Below are 19,352 nucleotides of genomic sequence, written 5' to 3'. Positions count from 1 at the left end.
ATTAAAAACTTGTTGAAGGCAAAGTTCAAAATGAAGTTGCAGTATCAGATTTTAAAACTGGGCGGATATAAATTAAAATCCTTTTTGTATTTGACCCAAATCAAAACCACTTAAAGAAGTTTTACGTGTGATGACGCTCAACAAATTCCTAATTTTGGAGCTGCTGCATTCAACTATCTCTGTGAGTGCAAAGCTGCAGAAGCCTCTTGAATGTATACTTGCGCTTGATCGCTGAGAAGCTTACAGAAATTTTGAAGCAACTAAGAGAAACAAGTTAATGGACAAAGACAGAGTTTACGGTATTGACCTTAGTTTGAAGATTTCTATAAATTGTTGATAAGGTACTGAAGGGTGTGTGTGTGTGTGTGTGTGAAGCTTTCTATCAGTTGTTCATGAGATGTTTTCGTTTGTAGAGCTAAGATTTGGCTTATCTCAGCTGCTTTCCACAACAGGAAATCTATCAAAGTGGATCTCACACAGCGGTGAAACTATGCAAACACAACAGAGAACATACAGTATGTGAAAAAGGTCTATGCATATGACACACATCAACAACGGCGGATATAAACAAGAGATGTTCAGTTTGGTAGGGAAATTCCAAGTTTTAACCAATAACATAGTTTTCATGAATCTCTTTGAGCCTATTTATTTATGTGTTTTCTCCCTGCCAATACAAAGTTCACTGTTATAGGCTAAAACAGACTTCCCAGTGTGAAAGCAATACAGTTGAGATTTCTGCCAGCTGCACTCTTGCAGACGGACCACATTGCTGAGTGTTGGCCAAATGCTCCAGGGAAACCTCTGAATAGACAAGACGTCTTTTTTCGGTTCTTGTCAATATGCTGTCCGATGCAACTAATGCCGTTAAATCAAATTTATCTTTATCGAACCTGCTACTGTACAAGTAGAGACACCGGTGCAATATCTGACACTTTGGTCACGTTACTCAGGAGACTCAAGTTGAACATTGGGTTCAGCCAAACACTCGCAAAAGTAGTCAATACTGTTAAGTTGATTGAAAACTTTGCATACCGACTTGAGTTCCTCATTAAAGTTCTCTGTGCAAGCAGCTCTCACCGGGTTTCATGTCTTTGTGGGGTGTTTTATTTTCCAGTTTGTTTCTACTGTATCTGCCGCTCACAGGGGGAGAATTAAACACCATGACTACTGCAGTAAACAAGAATTGTGTGGATCTGTGTATGGCCAGATGCACACATACAGAAGAACAGATGACTGTAGACACTAGGGGGTAAAATTTAACAACTGCAACAAATTTAGTTGCCTTCTCCACATTTAAGGTAAGAAATTTACGACCTTTCATTTTTAAATCTTTAGGAATTAGAAGTCTTAAACCTGCAGTTTTTCTTCAGATAAAATGTGAGCCTGAATAGCAGGATCAACTAGAAACCTGTGATCTTGTGCCAATATATCAGAGATCAAGAGATGCAGGTGATGCCAGCATACCGAGAAGGTAAGGAAGCAACAGACGAAACGCATTTGGAAAACATCCACCACCAATATGCGTGGCGACGCCATGAATTCTTTTTACGTGCTCGGCCATACAAGGGGGAGCCACCGACAGTGGCAGGTAAGGTTTGACATCTGATAAAATTGGTGATTTTCTCCGATAATTCAACCTTCACTCAAAACAAATTTACCTTGAAATAAATTAAATTTGTAAACTGCATTTGAAAGATGTATTTTAAGGAACGTCACACTTTTTTGACAGTGATGACTAGCAATCTTCAACAATTAGACGAATCAAGAGTTGATTTCGAGTGAATGCAATAGAAACAAACAAAATAAAGCTTGCAAATTGCTTCCAGAGAAAATTGTCCTTCATTATAGATTGCCAAATCTATACATTTGCGGTAAATGGAAGTGGCATTTTACCTTTATGTTTATGATTATATATTTATTCATGTGTATTTTCGTCGATGAAGATTTGAAATAAAACAAATTATTCCTAAAATGTTTCCACACAAGGGCCTATACAGGGTCAAAGCTAATAAAAACAGCCTCCATGCTACAAGGAGACAAATCAAAACACCAGAGTGGACAGATAATTATGAAGTGAAGTGTGTCAGTGCACCATTTTCACCCTCTACTATATCCTGACATGTCCAGGATTTCTGCTCTATCCAGACACACCTGCTAAGATGAAGACCACGTCACAGGAGGCTTTCCGCTTCAGGCCTGTTTCCCAGCGAGACAGCAGCAAAGGTCAGCAGCCTTATCTCTACCTGAAGAGCAAACTACGTGAAACTTATTTTGTCTTTTAGGCAGGTTGTAGTGTTTTTGTAAGTCTCTCAGGCAGTGAAATGCATGCTTATGGGTGTGACTGCACAGATGAGGAAGTTGATTCATGAGTTGTAAAATGTGAGTGTTCCTATATGTGGAGGTGGTGAATCTGAATTGAGGCAAAACCCAATATATATTGTAATTGCATTATTGGTTAAATAATTGGAGAGTAAAGTCTACTCGTATATCTTAGGCAGACTATGATATGGTAGAATGTCCACAAACCATAATTATTCAAGTTATCATCAGATTAAAATTTTCACATTTGATGAGGTGGAATCAGAGAATTAAATGAAATACTAATAAAATATAATTCTATCATTTTTAATGAGAATGGTTGCAATTAATATTTGATAACCGAAGGGTCCATTTTTGAAGCTCTGAAATTTAAGTATAATAAACAGGAGATGAAACTCCACTGATTCATGATAACAAGAAAACTTTACAATTAAAAAAAAGGTTACCAATACCACTCTAGGTGATAGAATCGCACAGAAATCACCACAGGAGTTGCATCGTTCTCATCCTGCATCCTCGAGACAAACCGGACAGGGAAACATCCGGAGACTGAAGGAGGAAGAACAAGCAGGCAGCCATGATCAAAAACAAGATACAAAGGATATGATGTCACAGTATCAGAAGGACTTTCCTCCAATGTGCTCCGACTGGAGGAGGAGAACTCCTGCCCTGCCGCAACCGGATAACATTGGCATCAACCCTGCGTTCAGGTGGGAGTCGGCATTATCAAGTGTTAATGTGTTGTGGGGAGAGTGACGCAGCAGTGTGTGCTCATGTTGATCCACAGGATCGAGTTCAGGACAATCCAAAGAGACACTTACCCTGCTTGGCCCGTTCTGAAACCAACCTGCACAGGCAGGCTGAGAGTCGGCTCGTCTGAAGAGGAAAATGCAGCCTTAGAATGACTGCTACATGAAGATTATTTCATTGTAAACTTGGAACATTAGTCATTTGCATTTGTTCTAATTCTTTCATTTGTCAGTTTAGTGAAAGTTTCCTTTTTAACATGCTATCTGTATCTGTTTTTACGTCACTTTTATATAGCTTTGCAACAGCAATGGAGTCCTTTCTCTTAAGTCCCAAGTCAACTCCATAAGACAGTCTCAAGTCTAAAACTGTGAGCTTCAGATCTTAATATTGTGGTGAGAAATGTAATTGAATCAAATTAAAGTCACTTTTCACTTCGATACTTGACAGAAATCATTGAAAGAGAACTATTTCAAGGAAACACGGATCAACATCTGACATCTTGTTAGAAACAAAAATGTGAAATAATATTAGAAATATGTTGAATTTAATTGATGAACACACTGTCATCCAAACTCACTTAAACATGCCAAAAAGCTTTCTTTCCCATTGATATTTAGGTTATCTTGACCATTTCTTACAGGAAATGGTGATTCATGTCTTAGCAGATCAGAGAAGACCTTGGTAGCAGTCTGTTCTTTCTAAAGAGCTCTCTTGGTCTATTGCATTTGTTTATTTGATTACATCAGGCTTGCTGAGAAATCTAATCTCTTCTCTCAGGTTCCGCACATTAACCGCACAGCAGTGGATGCAGTGAGTCACTGTACACACTAATGATATCACCAGACCTTTAACATTTCATAATCCCCACTTCAGACATGTTTCCAGTCTGCTTGAGACCCACAATTCCATCCACTGACTCCGAAAACATGGCCCATTTGTGCAGGAAATGCGGCTGAGACTAAATCATGCATATTCAAAGACCAACTCACTGCAAAGTCTGGAATTGTTGATTGGTCAAGTCAGGGTTTTTCATCATGAAATAACCAACCACAAGAGGAAGTCCTTTGCAATGCTGCAACAATGTCCTAGGCCTCAGACAAATTAACATCCCAAATAGAAAATTACTTAATGGAATATCACTGATGTAAAAAAAAAAGTTATTTCATTTTATAACACTTCTAGATCATTCATACAGAACTTTTCCTTTTTTTCCTTTTTAAAGCATGTTTTTTCGAGTATAGTGAGTGCAAACAAATTTAACTGGACAATTAATCAGCAATACCTCAGTGTTGGTGTGTGCAAAAAACAACTCCCAAAATGCCAAAGCATGACTGATGTATAAATTCACAGTGTGCTTATTTCACCCTTTTTTTAAAATGAAAACCAATTTTTATCTGCTTGTTTTCAACTTTAAACAGAGTCGTAACATTTAATTAAATATCACACATTGCAAAAAAAAAAAAAGAAAAGAAAAGTGCAGGACCCCTGCACGACACAATCCTACACTGTTCAAATTTTCAGTGTCAACGAAGCCCCAAGGTCGTCATCTCCGGTCCCGGTGCCTGCTCCGGTCTCCGTGCCTGCGGTCATCTCTGTCTCTGCCCCGGTCGTGTTCGTCCTTTCTCCCTCTGCTCCCCCAGTCGGCCTCCCGGTTCCGGCCCCGGTTGTCCCACTCTCTCCTCCCGGCGCCGGGTCGCTCCTGCACCGGCCCGGCTCCGATGTGAATGGGCTTCCGGAAAGGCCTGTCCCTGCCGCCGAACCGCAGTTGGCCGGACTCCTTCTTCCCTCCCAGCCCGCCACCGAGCCGCCTCGGCACCCAACCCTTGAGTGTCCTCTCCTGCTCGAAATCCACGAACACTTCGTGCTGGTCCACGACTAGCTTGTTGGCGTCCCGGCGTGCCCGGACCACGGAGCGCTCTTCCTTGTATTCTATGAAGGCGTACCTTTTGGAGAACCCCGTGACGATGTCCCGGGCCAGGCGGAGCTGCTGAATGTCTCCGTATTTAACGAACACTTGATGCAGTTTTTCCTCCGTGGTCTGCGGGTTTAGTCGCGCCACGAAAAGGGTTAGCATTGGGTCTCCCACGACACCTTTGTTGGGTTTGTAACGGGCGCCCATAGCCCTCCATACCGCCTTGTCGTGGGGCTCCACGTCGGTGCCGTCGATGCTACCGGCTTTTAGCGGGTCGTAGACCTTTGCTAACGGGCTCCATTCAGCCATTTTCACCCGGTCACTTCAAACACCCTTTACCCGCAATTTTGCTGTTATTTCTACTTCAACTGGCTCCTCTACCAACCTAAGAGGACCTGAAGTTACTCGCTTGTAAGTTTGTTTACTTCTTCGTCTTCTCCCTCTGGAAGTACGTGCATCACGAATAACGTCCCGGTATGAATCACGCCGTCTTTTCCGTTCCGCTTTAAACGTTCCTACCTCCCAAACTATTGCGCTCCCTCGCAACAAGAAAAAATTATAGCAATTAAAAAAGTAATAGTAAATACTAGAAAAGCTCAGTATGTATCGCAATGTATTGGGAAATTATTGATAAATTAATCCAGTATGGAAGCATAGCTTCCTCTTTTTATTTCTGCTTTTCCCTTCAGCAAACCAGCCTTCTCCATATGACCCTATTCTTTGTATTCACCTCTCTCACACCAACTACCTTCATGTCCTCTCTCACTACATCCAATAAATCTTCTCTTTGGTCTTCCTCAAGACCTCCAATTCCAGCATCCGTCTACCAATATATTCACTATCCCTCCTCTGTACATGACCCAACCATCTCAGTCTAGTTTCTCTGACCTTCTCTCCAAAACATCTAACATGTGCTGTTGCTCTGATAGACTCATTCCTGATCCTATCCATCCTGGTCACTCTCAAAGAGAACCTCAGCATCTTCATCTCTGCGACCTCTAGCTCTGCCTCCTTTCTTTTCGTCATTGTCACTGTTTGGAGAGCATACAGCATCGCTGGTTTCACCACTGTCTCGTTCACCTTTCCTTTCATTTTGGCTGATAGTCTTCTATCTCTTCGTACCCCTGACACTTTCTCCACCCATTCCAACCTGCTTGGACCCGTTTCTTTACCTCTTTTCCACACTCTCAGTCGCTCTGGACTGTTGACCCTAAGTACCTGAAGTACCTGATATCCAATCCCGTTCCACCTGGGTTCCTCGCTCCTTCACACACACGTATATTCTGCCTCTCTGCCACTAACTTTCCTTCCTCTCCTTTCCAGAGCATACCTCCTCCTCTCTAGATTTTCCTCAACATCTTCCTTGCTCTCACTACAGATCCCAATGTCATCTGCAAACATCATGAAGATTCCTGTCTAACATTCCTGTCACAGCTAATAGTATGGAAGGATATAATGATCATAATTCAAAGTCAAATGCATTAGCAGAAATGCTTGTCATTTTTAGCATGCGGCTGCATGTTTTGACTCATAAATAAAATGTGTGATAAATAATCCAAATTGAATTTTCATTTTCTTCTTCCAGGATTCTCATCCTGTGACTTAAACCGAATGAAAAAGTATATCTGCTAATCCATTTGACTTTGAATTATGATCATTATATGGTTCCATGCAGAATAGCTTCCCAGGAGTATTTTCAGTGGACTCATTAAACAAAGTGGTTTACTATCACGGACTTGATCTGTCTCCTTCTTTGTGCATTTACAATAACTCTTTGACAAGCCTTTGCCATTAATTACAAGTTCAATATTTGGTACAAGAATGAATTAAAACACAAATCAATGAACTGCTGTCTGTCTTGCAGGGGTGGGCGGCTGAGGCCCGTCCCGGCTGTTATTGGCCGAGGGGCAGGGAACGCTGGGCCACATTTAGACATACAATCATTCACTCTCTCATTCACACGGGGGTAATTGAGGGTTTCAAACTAATCTACTGAATATTTTTGGACTGAAGAAAGAAACCGGAGAACCCAGAGGAAACCTTTGCAGACACAAGGACGACAGGCAAACTGCGCTTAGAAAGTCCCCCTGTCGGAATCAAACCAGGGACCCTCGTGCTGTGAGGCGGAAGCGCAAACCACTGCGCCACCAGTATGTTTTTATCCAAAATCCACAGACTTCACTGGCATTCATAATGGTTACCAAACTGTTAGTGGAGGCTCAGCGGTCAGTAGATAATTCACAATAGTTTAACGTCATGCCGCTCTTTAGAAACGGTTCTTTACTTTGGAAGTTTGACAAGCCAGTGCGAGTTACATAAAAAACCATCAATGTCAACCAAGTATGAATAAAGTTACCACGGGGCACAACACTTTATAAAATGAAATTATTTAATAAACCAGTGAAAAACATCTTTTAGAGGTCAACACTGAATCATTATTTACAAAATCTTGACAATGATGTGAATTCCCTGCTATGGTGACACCTTTGTAGTTTGTGGAGATGTCAAAATCGAATATTCTCATAAAGTACAAAAAAAAAAAAAAAAGCTCATAATGTGGGAGTAAATCATTGTATTTTCTGATCTTCAGCTCTGCTCATGATCCACTCGTCCCACGGGTTTTACATGTCCTCCACACTCCATTTATAAGCCGCCTCCTGGTCAGCTTTTTTATCAGCTATCCGCATGTAACGCTGCTGTTCAAAACCATTTGATCTGCAAGACATGCAAGGGAGAAATCATAATTAATCATCACAACCGCAACACGGTTGGGCATACAGAAAACACCTAATATGTCAATGTTTGGGATTATTTCTTTATTGATTAAAAGATTACTTCTGCTAAGCTAAGTAACATCAAATGACAGATTGAGGAATGTGATAAAATGGCGTGACGTTAAGAAGATTCCGATCATTATCTTGTTCATGTTTTGATCCTAATTTTTGGATTGTTCATGGATTAATTTATTTCTGGTAATTACAGACTGAGGTTTGATTTTTGGGAGCGTTATATTGTAATTTTCAAGTATTTTTCCAAATCACTTTAGTTAAATACGTAAATAAATGAATAAAAATAATGTAATTTTACCATGAAATATTAGAAAATGACCAAAGAATTGTGCAATGCAAGAAGGAGAGACCATAAAAATATAAAAATCCATTGCATAACAGAATAGTTAGATAGGTCTTATACATCCAATTACTATCAATGTTATTTCACAGATTCACACACTCACCTGTTAACACCATCCCAACGATACCCAGGTAGAATATTGAATCGGTTTGGAGGAGGTGCCGGGCCTTTGTACCGAGGCATTTCTGCAAAACAAGAGTCAGATATTTAAACGACTATGCAACCAATAAAGCACGAAGCAAGGTGCAGGTGCGGATCTGTCACCCACCTTTTGTATTCTTATTGCGTTCTTTCTTTCGTCTCAGCATTGCAGCCATTGGGTCGCCCTCCCTTTCTTGCTCTCTCAACATACGGTCAAGATCCTCGTCATTGTAGTCGCGTGCAAGTGGCTTCTGGGCTTCACGTACGGCATCTTCCAGTCTCTGCTGCCGCATCTGTGTCTGTGCAACCCTGTCAACAAATGTGTCAGTTATTCTCTCCACAAACAATTTTTAAGTCTTCCTCGGTATAAGAAATAGACTCACCCTTTTCCCCACTGAGCATATTTCTCATCCCTCGCTGCTTTTTCTTCATTTTTCTTCTTTTGTTCCTCTCTTTCCAAATCCAAATCCCTCTTTTTACCACTCTTGTCTCGAAACACAGTCTGGGCATTGCGGGAGTCATCTAGCGCAGTAACACATAAAGTTAAAGGCAATCTGAGCTAAGAGCCGAAAGGAAAAGTGCATCGCTAAAATTTGAGAAGAGCCCACCTTCCAGTGGCTGGTTCATTCTGTCTCTCCGACGGTTCTCCTCCTGCTCTTTCCTCAGAACTTCGACAGAAACCAGACCAGCCTTCCCTCCAGAAAGCATCCTGTGACTCTGTAAAAAGATAAAGTCCAATTTACCAAGTGAAGCTAAGTCGGATAACCTGTGAGACCACAAAGTTGTGATCACGTAAATCAGCGGGTTAAATCACTTGTTAACCTGTGACTGTCCTGGCCTTCGAGGGGGCGAAAGATCATCGTCTGAGACCTTTCCCCCTTGAGGCCGCCTTCTGGGTGGGGATTGGTCTGAATCAGAGTCTCGTCTCATCTTATTCCTCCTTGGAGGTGACTGGTCAGAGTCTGAGCCACCTCGAGTCTGTGACCTCTTAGCTGGCGGTGACTTATGGCGATGAGAGGAAATGTTTTGATTTGAAGACGAACTCTGTTTTTTCTGGGAGGGAGATGAATCTGAAAAGGAACAGATTCATGTTTTTAAGAAATGTGTGTAACTTGATTTAACATTTCAACTAGGTTAGGGCAAATGATTTATTGAGATCCATAGCCTTCAAAGCACCAGGTGCAGCAGTGATTAAACAGTATCAGCAAGACTGAAGGGAAATGTTTCTGAGACAGTGGTGATGAATGGTTTTCAAGACAGTGACACTGAGGAAAAGACGGGATGAAGTCATAGAGGCCAGACTGAGATGGTTTGGACATGCACAGAGGAGAGATTGTGAAAATCTGTGTAGAAGGATGCTGAGGTTAGAACTGCCGGTCAGGAGGCCGAGAGGAAGACCAAAGAGGGGATTTATGGATGGAGTGAAAAGAGAAATGAAGTCATTTGGTTTAAGAGAAAAGGATTATATGGTGGATGATTTGTTGTGGCAACCTCTGAGCGGAGCAGCCAAAAGGAAAAGGAAACTGAGATTCAAAGCTGAGACACACGATTAACTTTTATAAAGGATGTGAGAGATTGTGCCAGAAAGAGAGAGAAAACAATATCTCTCGCTAACCTTCGCAGTTTAAATTCTTTACACAGATTTGTCTGATCCTCCTCACATTCAGTCAGATATAAAATTATAGGCAGGACTGACTAATAACTACCCCATTTTTGTGAAAACAAAGTTGGTATCACACGAAGGGATTTAACGACCTTGAAAGTTAATTTATTTTAAAAGATCAACAAAAGCAGGTTTACTTTTTTGACTGTGATGAATCATTTGGTGGAGGTGTGATGGAATTTTATGGATGAATGTCATTTGTCTAAAACGTTCTGAGTCACACACACTGGTTGTTCTGGTTTTGATAAAGGAACTAGTATTCATATATCCTTGTATTTTGTAAAAACAATGGCAAATAAGACATTTTTGTCAGGGCTAACCTTTTTTTTGCATCCTGGATGATTTCCCTGAGTGTTCCCGAGGTGGTGAAGCGTCTGGAGAGTCATGGCGTTTTCTCCTGGGTGGTGAAGCGTCTGGAGAGTCATGGCGTTTTCTCCTAGGTGGTGAAGCGTCTGGAGAATCATGACGACTCCTCTTGGGTGGTGAAGCGTCCGGAGAATCATGACGACTTCTCCTCGGCGGTGAAGCGTCAGGAGAGTCATGACGACTTCTCCTGGTCGGGGACCCATCAGAGGAGCCATGGTGACTTTTGCTTGATGTCGGCTGCTGCTCTTCTCCGATATCCTCCTCATTGTCCTTATTTTCATCATCTTCAATCAGAAAGATTCCACATTTTTGAATAAACCACTTTAACACATGTAGAGACAGTTTCTTTCTCCAGTGCAATTTCCCATTACCTCCAATTACTCTCCACTTGTTGGTCATTCTGAAGACTTCCAGCTGTTTCACTTCCTCAGGTCGTTCATCAATAACCTCCACAATCTGCATTGTAACCAAAACAGGTTTCAAAACAGATCTGACAAAGAAATAATCAATATAGTTTTGATTGTTGTGCACCATGGCAGGCCCAATTCAAATAATCTTTATATCCTTTGGTTCATTAAGGAATAATAACAATGAGGACTGCAAGCCGGGACAGAGGCAAATACTTAGTATGTTTCATATCACAAAAAATGTACAATTGTCAGCTTGCTGATAACTCAAATAAAAAAAAAAAATGCACATCCTGTTGCTTTCCATTATCACCAATAATGAACTTAAATCGATAATCCACAACTGAGTGGCGCCGTTAGGTTAAACAATTACACATAGTAAATCTATATAATTTCTAACCAAGTTAGGAAGTGAGCAACTAAGTGAATGAATGAATGAATATGCTAGCTAAATAAAGTTAGCTTGTTTGCGATCTTACCACGGGAGCTTCCTCTTCGTCCACTTCATTTTCTTTTTCCTCTTTAAACATTTGCTTCCAGTCGATGTCATCGTCCACTATTTTAAGACTAATAGAGAAGAATTTGACTAAGCACATATATTGCCATGTTTATGACGCTGGGTAAATAAGCGCTAACATTAGCCAGCTCCTGAGCGAAAGCTAGCTAAACGGCTAACAGAAAATCACACAAGCTGCGACAGCTCGACTCATTGCGACTTCAAACTTACCCTTTTCCAACGACCTTGCGCCGTTTCTTTTTTAACTTCACCGACGACTTCTTGGCATCATCGTCGGCTGATAAATATCGCTTTAAGTACTCCGCTTTTGATATCTGTGCTTCTTTACCGCTAGCAGAAGTCGCGTCCATCATCGTGTTGTCGGAAACTACGGGAGCAGCCGAGGGTCAAAATACTAAAAGTCAATAATGTCTTATGGGAGCGTCCCAGGGATACGCTTTAAAAAAGGTCAACTTTCTCAAATAAATCCTTTTTTGTTTTTGGAATATGAATGTCGCCAAATGCAAATGTGAATACTTCATTGCCGCACGCTATAATCTTTAAATAATAGGGTTGATGGAGGGCAAAGTGACACATGTAAAGACTTCTCATACAATGGGAAATAACACAGAAAGAGAAGTTGTATGAAAACAAACCACCTGTTTACAAGCCCAAGGTATCTTTAAATATAAATTATTTCGGGTTTCATGATGTTACAGCGAGAGTTGTTCTTCCTTTTCCTGTGCATTTAGATATCTTAATGAAAAAAATAGGTGAGGATTAATGATGATGAAATTGTCTTTACCACCATTCGTGTTTGGCCCGCTTCTCCTCTCAAAACTCTCTGAAAAGAAAATACATATAATTTTTTTACCCACACAAATATGCAATTCATCTTGTCACAATTTAAAGCTCTGAACACAACATACCTCCTGTTTTATTTGTGCAATGGGGGTTTCAAATTGGCCTGTGTCACATGTGTTTATTGACGATAGAATCAGTGTTAGTGCTGAGATATTTGTGATGTCATGAATCGGGTATCACGTTTTTACTTTCAGTCAACTGAGATTTTGATCTTGCATCAAGTACAGCGCATTATTCACATGGAATGAGAAGGAAATTCCATCCTAACTGGCTAAGTAAATCACACGGGCAACGAGAAATGACTCTGAGTTGCATAATTTTATTGAAAATAATGCTGCAGCTTGCAAAGTAACATTTACATGTCATGTTACGGAGTGCATTACATCTACAGCTCTTTTTGCATCTTGGCACCAAACAATTTCACAGGTTACTTTAATTCATTGTAACATTGAAGAAATACTGAGAAGATGAACTGATCCGGTGGTCAAAATCTCACATATAATTTGCAAATTTTCCAAAACAACTTCAATGATATGAGGTTTAAACAACTGTGCTTCATAATTCTGCTTTCCAGAAGATTATTTCCCAATTTTCACAATAAAATGGTTTTACATTTTGCACCAGTCTCACGTGTTTGGATTTCTTCTTGTCATAACATGTAGTAATTCTGTGTCTCCAAAAAATGCATTAATCAAAACCCTTCAGTTCAAGAGGAGGAACTGTTTCATACTACTAATTCTCCTAACGACAACCCTATATAAAATTGCCCATTCTTTAAAATATATTAAACATATATCAAAAAACAGAAAAAAATACTGCCATGTGCTGGGAGCCAACCACTATCTTAAAGAAAGTGATATAACGTCAAGGGTCATATCACTCAGCATCCAATCAGAGTCCAATCTGAAAAAGGCTTGGTGGTAATTTATTATTCAAGCAAAGAAAATGGACCAAAGTAGCACGCTCACAGATATTTATGCATACTGATATAGTAATATTTGTGGGTGTGAGCAGAAGCCAGCTGTGGTTATATCCATATACACACATATATATATATATATATGTGTGTGTGTGTTTGTGTGACATTTACATATGTGAGTAATAGGTGACAAGCAGGAGAGAAAGAATCCAGGAGTGAGAGCTCTGAAGAAGCAGGTTGACCGCTGAACACTCCAGAAGTTGGTCTGCAAAGGAGAATTCATTTGATGTGAAAAAGCTGGAGGTAAAAATGTAAACAAATAAACAGCGCAGACATTAACATAAGACGACCCACCTCTCGCTATATTCACTCTGGCCATTTCCCCGGATATTTTGCACATATAGGTGGTGTTGGGAGCGAGTTTTTCCTTGAAATCCTTCAGGGTCATTCTGTAGCCGTGAGGCTCCAGCTCCTCTACGTAACTTTTATCTTTGAATTGGGGCTCCGGTGCCAAACCGGACACATTGGTGTTGATGAGGGACTCTTTGGATCCAGAGGACCAAGAGAACTCATAGCTGTTGTACTTGTTTGGCGTGGGATTAATCAGACAGTCCACTCTCAGGTCCTCGTCATCTTCGACACACACCTTGATGAGCTCACACTCTGCTGGGATCAGCAAAACTGGCACAACAAACGCAAGGGCGAATCAGACACGCGGGGCGGACTGGATGCTATATCAGAACAAGAAGTCTCAGACTGGAAATATTTGTGTTTCTCACCTCCAAGCGCTCCGTACAGAATCAGACACTTGAGCATGATGGAAAAGCGCCCATCCAACTGGAAAGCAGAGAGCACAGAGGGAAGAAAGGACATCCGGTGCTTTTGGAGTGACTTGACAAATTGAGTTCTGATTCCTCTACGTCATAACCTCTGCTCATTTCGAAATAGGTCACGGCATCATTCACACGACAACAATGAGAATCGACGAAAGGACGAGTTGTTACAATCCCTGGTGTTTGGCTCGTCTTCTTCACACATGGAATCAATGTGAGAGGACAGAAGGAGGGGACCCGGGTGGGAAGACACGGATAGAATACGACGGGAAGCGCCCCACACAAAAAAATAACATTTTAGTTGCTTTATCAATTCAAGGAGAACCAGAGAGACCCACCTCTTCCAAGTCGATCAGGACACAGAAGTTCTCTAAGAGCACTTTACACAGCTAAATTGCATCCTTCACCTGTTTACAAAAGAAGCTAGCAAAACAAAACCGAAAAAACCCCAAGAGGATTCTTCAGTCGAGCTTCTGACCACACAAACATGATAGTAACTGGACTTTCTTGCATTCAAAAAAGATCGAGGTACCATAGTTGTCTTTTGTTAAAGTCTGATGACAGGGCGTTGTTTACTTTGAATCTCAGTCAATATCGACTCCAATAGCCGAGAATGTCAACAAGGGTGAACAAATGCCTAAAAAACTCCTTTATGCAAGATTCATCATCCAAAAATGACGGCTGGTATATCCCCCAAAAGTGGAAAATAGTGCGATGATGTAGAATACAAGGTGAGAATAAATACAGGGTAACACTAATTCAGTGTCATATGATCATGAATAAGCACCCAGTTGTCCATAGAACACAGTTGGAAAATGTCTGCAAAGCTCATGCTTTGCTAACCTCCTTGTGGAGTCTTACCTCCAGCCAGAGCAGGATGACGTATCGACTCTTCTCTGTGTACAGCAGCCGCCCCGATGTGTGCAGCACTGCAGAGCGCAACACTTCAGAAAACAGATGGGAGGGACGCTGAGAGATGGGGAGAAGGTGGGAGGGATGAAGGCGGACCGGAGAGCGCTGATTCGTCTCTCTCCTCTGCAGAGGCTGATGGAGGGCAGCGGGCAGGGGGACACAAATCAGTCATCATCACCATTTTGCCAGCGGAGCGTTACATCCTTTCCACTTCTCCTCTCTTGGCTTCACCTCATTCCACAACTCTCCGGGTCTGATTTGCCCTTAGCCATTTTTCTATTCGGATTTCTATGTTAATAATTCCATGAGCAAATCGTGCTATTTTTAAGCCCTATGTGTATATTGCACATAATAATGACTCCCTTCCCCTTGAAATATTTATTTTGTTATGAATGTCATGATTGCGGGATAAATAATCATCATCATAGGGAAAATGCAGCAAGGTATGGCTGCGGGGCGCCACCTAAAGGAAAATATAAGCACATTTTATGAAGGGTCATGATGACCCTGCATTCTAAGGTTCATCCAGTGTCCATATATCAAAAAATTCAACTACATGCCACCAAGAAATGACCAAAACATGCATTTAATGGCATACACTTTAATACCAGCCAGTCCTGTTAGGTATAAATTTAGCATTATTGATGCACATTTTGACAGTGGTGAAAATGTGTATTGGGACATCATATATGGCAGTGTATCAGCACCTTAAGACTTTTAAATGGAATCAAATATTTTATATTTTGCGGTAAAAGAGGTTTTTAATCTCAACGGGACTTTTTTCCTGGTTATATAAAGGTTAAATAAAAAATATAAAAATTTTATTCATAAATTGCTCCGTTAGTCCTCAACATGTCAGGAAAGATATTTCGTATTGTTGTTGAATTCAAATACTTTGGTAAAATTTATTAATAAACTGGCTAATGTGCATTGTAAATGTTTGTTACCCGTAAGTTGTGGAAGATGATGTCCTCCCAGAAACCTTTGACAAGGTTTGTCCTAAAGTGACCTCTTTTTAAATGTCAGAAGCCCCCTAGTGGATGTCACAAAAGGATCTGCAGCAAAAGAGATATAAAATTATGAAATAAATCCGTTATGATATTATATGCTAGCAATCAGAGAGCACAATTTGATTTATTATGCGGATCGAAAACAAGTCAAATAATAAGTATTTTTACATCTGTGAACAGAAAACGGACACCAGAGTGAATAATCTTTCACAACTGAAAAAAAAAACATGAAGCCACAGTGGACAAGTGATAGATCGGTGATGGTTTGAGATCAAGAAAAAATAAAAACACGCGCAGCCGCTGCCCAGTTAGGTATGGGTGCTGGATCAAAAATGTTTACTGAATAAAGTTTTGAAAAAAAATCTGCACACCACAAGTGCTTCAAAAAGTAAAAATAATTTCTTTTACATAGACTACAAATACCTTGATGTTTTGAGCAAATATACACTCTTCCTTAGATGCTTACCAAAGACATACACATGTATGTTTGCTCGAAACGTCATGCTAGATTACATTTTAAAATAAATGATCTTTATTTTTGACGCACTCTTGTTGTGTGGGTTTTTCTCAATATATAATATTGGATATATATGATAATATAATAAAAAAAAATTAAATAATTGACCTGACTTTGTCAGGTATTTGAACAGCGATCAAGCAACTTCATACCCACAACATAGTAACATTATGGGGTCAATTCCAGCCGTGGATACATTTAAAGAGCTTAGACAGGAGTTCCTGGACTGTACTAGGAGGGATGTATTCTCGCCAGGAATTGAAACGGCTTGGTTGCCAGTTACTAACAACTGTGGCATATTATTTCCTCATAATCTTATAAAAGATCCATTTTTGGTTGCGCTTGCCAAGCACATAAACTTGATTGGGCCCTTTAGAGAAACATGACCTTTGCAGTTTGTCTTGAAATCAGGATCTTTTCCCCGTTCCTCAACACAAATGATTCAGATAATGATTGCGAGGGTCGAGGAACACGAGAGGACGTCCAGTTTACAAACAATGGCGCGATGATGAGCGATCGTGAATCAAGCATTCCTGGAGGAAACATAATACTTTGCCCGAACGAGTCCCACGATTGAGCGGAGCTCGGAACGCCGAACCGCAGAGCCGAGCTTCACGAGCACAGAAAGGACACAGAAGGGCTGATTTCCAGAAAGAATCGTCTTTCCAACTTTTGATATTAAAACAATATGGATCCTAACCAGAAATTCAAGCGCAGAAACAAAATATTGAATTGTTGCATCACCGGTGCAACATCGGTGGTGAAACATGGAACATCAGAAATGTGGGACCTTAGAGGCACGCAAAGAATATCTTAGCGTTAGCAAACAGCCAATGGGAAGGGGAAGAGGCGACACCAGGAGAGGGCAAGCGCCATTCTTTGAAGAGAAAAGTGAATTGTCACCACAGGAAAGATCAACAGCTCTTTGACTGAAATGAGAAATAATAAAGGTTGTCAATATTCATTCATTCATTCATTCATTCATTCATTCATTCATTATCCTGCACTCAGGGTTGTGGGGTATCGGCAGTCTATCCCAGCTGTCTTTGTGCGTTTTGCTGGGTTCACCCAGCCGATCGCCGGGCCACATACAGAGACATACAACCGTTCTCAGGGTCAGGGTGGTTAAGATTAGGGTTTTGGGTGCGGTTGGCTTTCCATTGGTATCAGCTCCGAGTTTGTGCGCTTTGGAAGAACTAGAACTTCTTCTTGGCACTAGTTTTAAAGGAATAATAGATTATGTGATAGCCTGGGGTTGTTGTTACATTTAGGATTAGGGTTACAGTTGGTGTTTGGGTTATGTTGGTCTCTCCATTGATACCACTCCCTTCGCTTGCAGATTTACGCTGGTTTTGAAGGATAATAATAATAATAAAAATATCCACCCATCCATCTCCTGCCGCTTATCCTGCACTCAGGGTCGCTGAGGATGCTGGATCTTATTGAGAGGTGGGGTGCACCTTGGACCTGGAGAACCTGGAAGAAACCCACGCAGACATGGGGAGAACAGGCAGGTCCGCTTGTCGGAATCAAACCAGGGTCCTTCGTGCTGTGAGGCTGAAGCGCTGACCACTGCGCCACAGTGCCAGAATATAATGATAATAATAATAATAATAATAATGATAATAATAATAATAATAATAATAATAATAATAATAATGATTACACCACTTTTGAAGGACAAATCCTCTAATAGAAATTCTCCTGTCAGAAATGAACCAGGGACCTTCTTGCTGACGGAGGCACTTTATTCATCTTGAAGGAAATTATTTTGCCAGAAGGCTCCAAAATGACAGCACAGTCACTACTGAACATGATATTGATATTATCTACCGCCCGTGAGTGAACCCATGCAGCCACCGGGTGAACATGCAGACTCCACACAGGAAGCCTCCCTGTGGGAGTTGAACCAGGGTCCTCCGTGCAATCTCAGGATGAAACTGACAATATTCAGGTACCTGTTGATCGTCCCTCAGATCCACCAGTTTGTATGTATAACAATTTCAGCCCCTTACCACCTAACTAGTCCCTCTGCTGAGTGTAATGCCGCTCGTGATATATTTGTTATATAAATGCAGAGCGAACTTACTTAAAATTCGCACAATCCTGTATAGTAATTTATATATATGTATATATATATATATATATATATATAATTTTACTGTATTTTCAATTGTATTTTTTTTTTACATTTTATTTTATCTTTATTTATTTATTTTTACATTTTATTCTTTCTTTTTATCCCCGCCGAGTGTAATGCCAACCATGGTATACTTATATAAATGCATAGCGATCGAACTTGCAATTTGCACCATTCTGTACAGTAATTATATGTATATTTATTTTATTTTTATTTTTTTAAATATTATTTTTATTTATTTATTTTTTGACATTTTATTCTTTTTATCCCTGCCAAGTGTAATCCCACACATGATATAGTTATTATATAAATGCAGAGCGAGCTTACTTACAAGTTGCACAATTCTGTACAGTCATAATATAGATATTATTTTAATTTGGTTTTTAAAATTTCATTTTTATTTATTTATTTTTTGACATTTTATCCTTTTTATCCCTGCCGAGTGTAATGGCACTCATGATATAGTTATTATATAAATGCAGAGCGAGCTTACTTACAAGTCGCACAATTCTGTACAGTCATAATATAGATATTATTTTATTTTGTTTTTTAAAATTTCATTTTTATTTATTTATTTTTTGACATTTTATCCTTTTTATCCCTGCCGAGTGTAATGCCACTCATGATATAGTTATTATATAAATGCAGAGCGAGCTTACTTACAATTTGCACAATTCTGTACAGTCATTATATATATTATTTAATTTTCTTAAATTTCATTTATATTTATATATTTTTTGACATTTTATTCTTTTTATTCCTGCCAAGTTTAATTACACTCATGATATAGCTATTATATAAATGCAGAGCGAGCTCACTTAAAATTTGCACTATTCTGTACAGTAATATAGCACAGTAATATATACGTATAAATAATCTTATTTCTAATTATTTACATTTTATTCTTTGATGTTCACAATTTGTGCCCTACAAATGCCTCAAGGGGACAAATAATTTTTTTTTCCTAATTC

At 40.0% G+C, this 19,352-nt stretch overlaps 4 protein-coding genes across 5 annotated transcripts; 1 reads left to right on the top strand and 3 right to left on the bottom strand.

Annotated features, from left to right (window-relative positions):
• Positions 1-1,186: 1,186 nt before the first annotated feature.
• LOC147216658 (uncharacterized) lies at positions 1,187-3,237 on the top strand. 2 transcript variants are annotated; one of them, XM_086176992.1, is made up of 5 exons: positions 1,187-1,298; positions 1,434-1,588; positions 2,146-2,223; positions 2,780-3,029; positions 3,107-3,237. In XM_086176992.1, the coding sequence occupies exons 2-5, from the start codon at positions 1,444-1,446 to the stop codon at positions 3,222-3,224; spliced, it is 591 nt and encodes a 196-aa protein (XP_086033118.1). In that variant the 5' UTR covers positions 1,187-1,298; positions 1,434-1,443; the 3' UTR covers positions 3,225-3,237. The 2 variants fall into 2 exon arrangements, with proteins under 2 accessions (XP_086033118.1, XP_086033117.1); XM_086176991.1 differs by having other exon boundaries at positions 2,128-2,223.
• Positions 2,647-5,437, bottom strand: snrnp35 (small nuclear ribonucleoprotein 35 (U11/U12)). Its single transcript, XM_086176990.1, has 2 exons — positions 3,647-5,437; positions 2,647-3,195 (listed from the first exon to the last, which is right to left on the bottom strand). Exon 1 carries the CDS (start codon positions 5,288-5,290, stop codon positions 4,613-4,615), a length of 678 nt encoding a protein of 225 aa, XP_086033116.1. The 5' UTR covers positions 5,291-5,437; the 3' UTR covers positions 2,647-3,195; positions 3,647-4,612.
• Positions 5,438-7,346: 1,909 nt separating this feature from the next.
• On the bottom strand, positions 7,347-11,563 carry bud13 (BUD13 homolog). The gene is made up of 10 exons (XM_086177036.1): positions 11,418-11,563; positions 11,170-11,257; positions 10,655-10,739; positions 10,238-10,567; positions 9,077-9,324; positions 8,863-8,971; positions 8,638-8,776; positions 8,382-8,563; positions 8,217-8,298; positions 7,347-7,696 (listed from the first exon to the last, which is right to left on the bottom strand). Exons 1-10 carry the CDS (start codon positions 11,558-11,560, stop codon positions 7,603-7,605), a joined length of 1,500 nt encoding a protein of 499 aa, XP_086033162.1. The 5' UTR covers positions 11,561-11,563; the 3' UTR covers positions 7,347-7,602.
• A 789-nt stretch (positions 11,564-12,352) lies between these two features.
• Positions 12,353-14,761, bottom strand: LOC147216655 (uncharacterized). The gene is made up of 4 exons (XM_086177033.1): positions 14,664-14,761; positions 13,749-13,806; positions 13,324-13,650; positions 12,353-13,234 (listed from the first exon to the last, which is right to left on the bottom strand). The coding sequence occupies exons 2-4, from the start codon at positions 13,783-13,785 to the stop codon at positions 13,137-13,139; spliced, it is 462 nt and encodes a 153-aa protein (XP_086033159.1). The 5' UTR covers positions 13,786-13,806; positions 14,664-14,761; the 3' UTR covers positions 12,353-13,136.
• Positions 14,762-19,352: the final 4,591 nt, after the last annotated feature.

Source organism: Fistularia commersonii, chromosome 29 (genome assembly GCF_037954325.1).
Source record: "Fistularia commersonii isolate RoL2024-O1a breed Wild chromosome 29, RoL_Fcom_v1.0, whole genome shotgun sequence".
NCBI lineage: Eukaryota > Metazoa > Chordata > Actinopteri > Syngnathiformes > Fistulariidae > Fistularia > Fistularia commersonii.
Note: the sequence above shows the minus strand (reverse complement) of the source record. Positions and strands in the feature narration are given on the sequence as shown.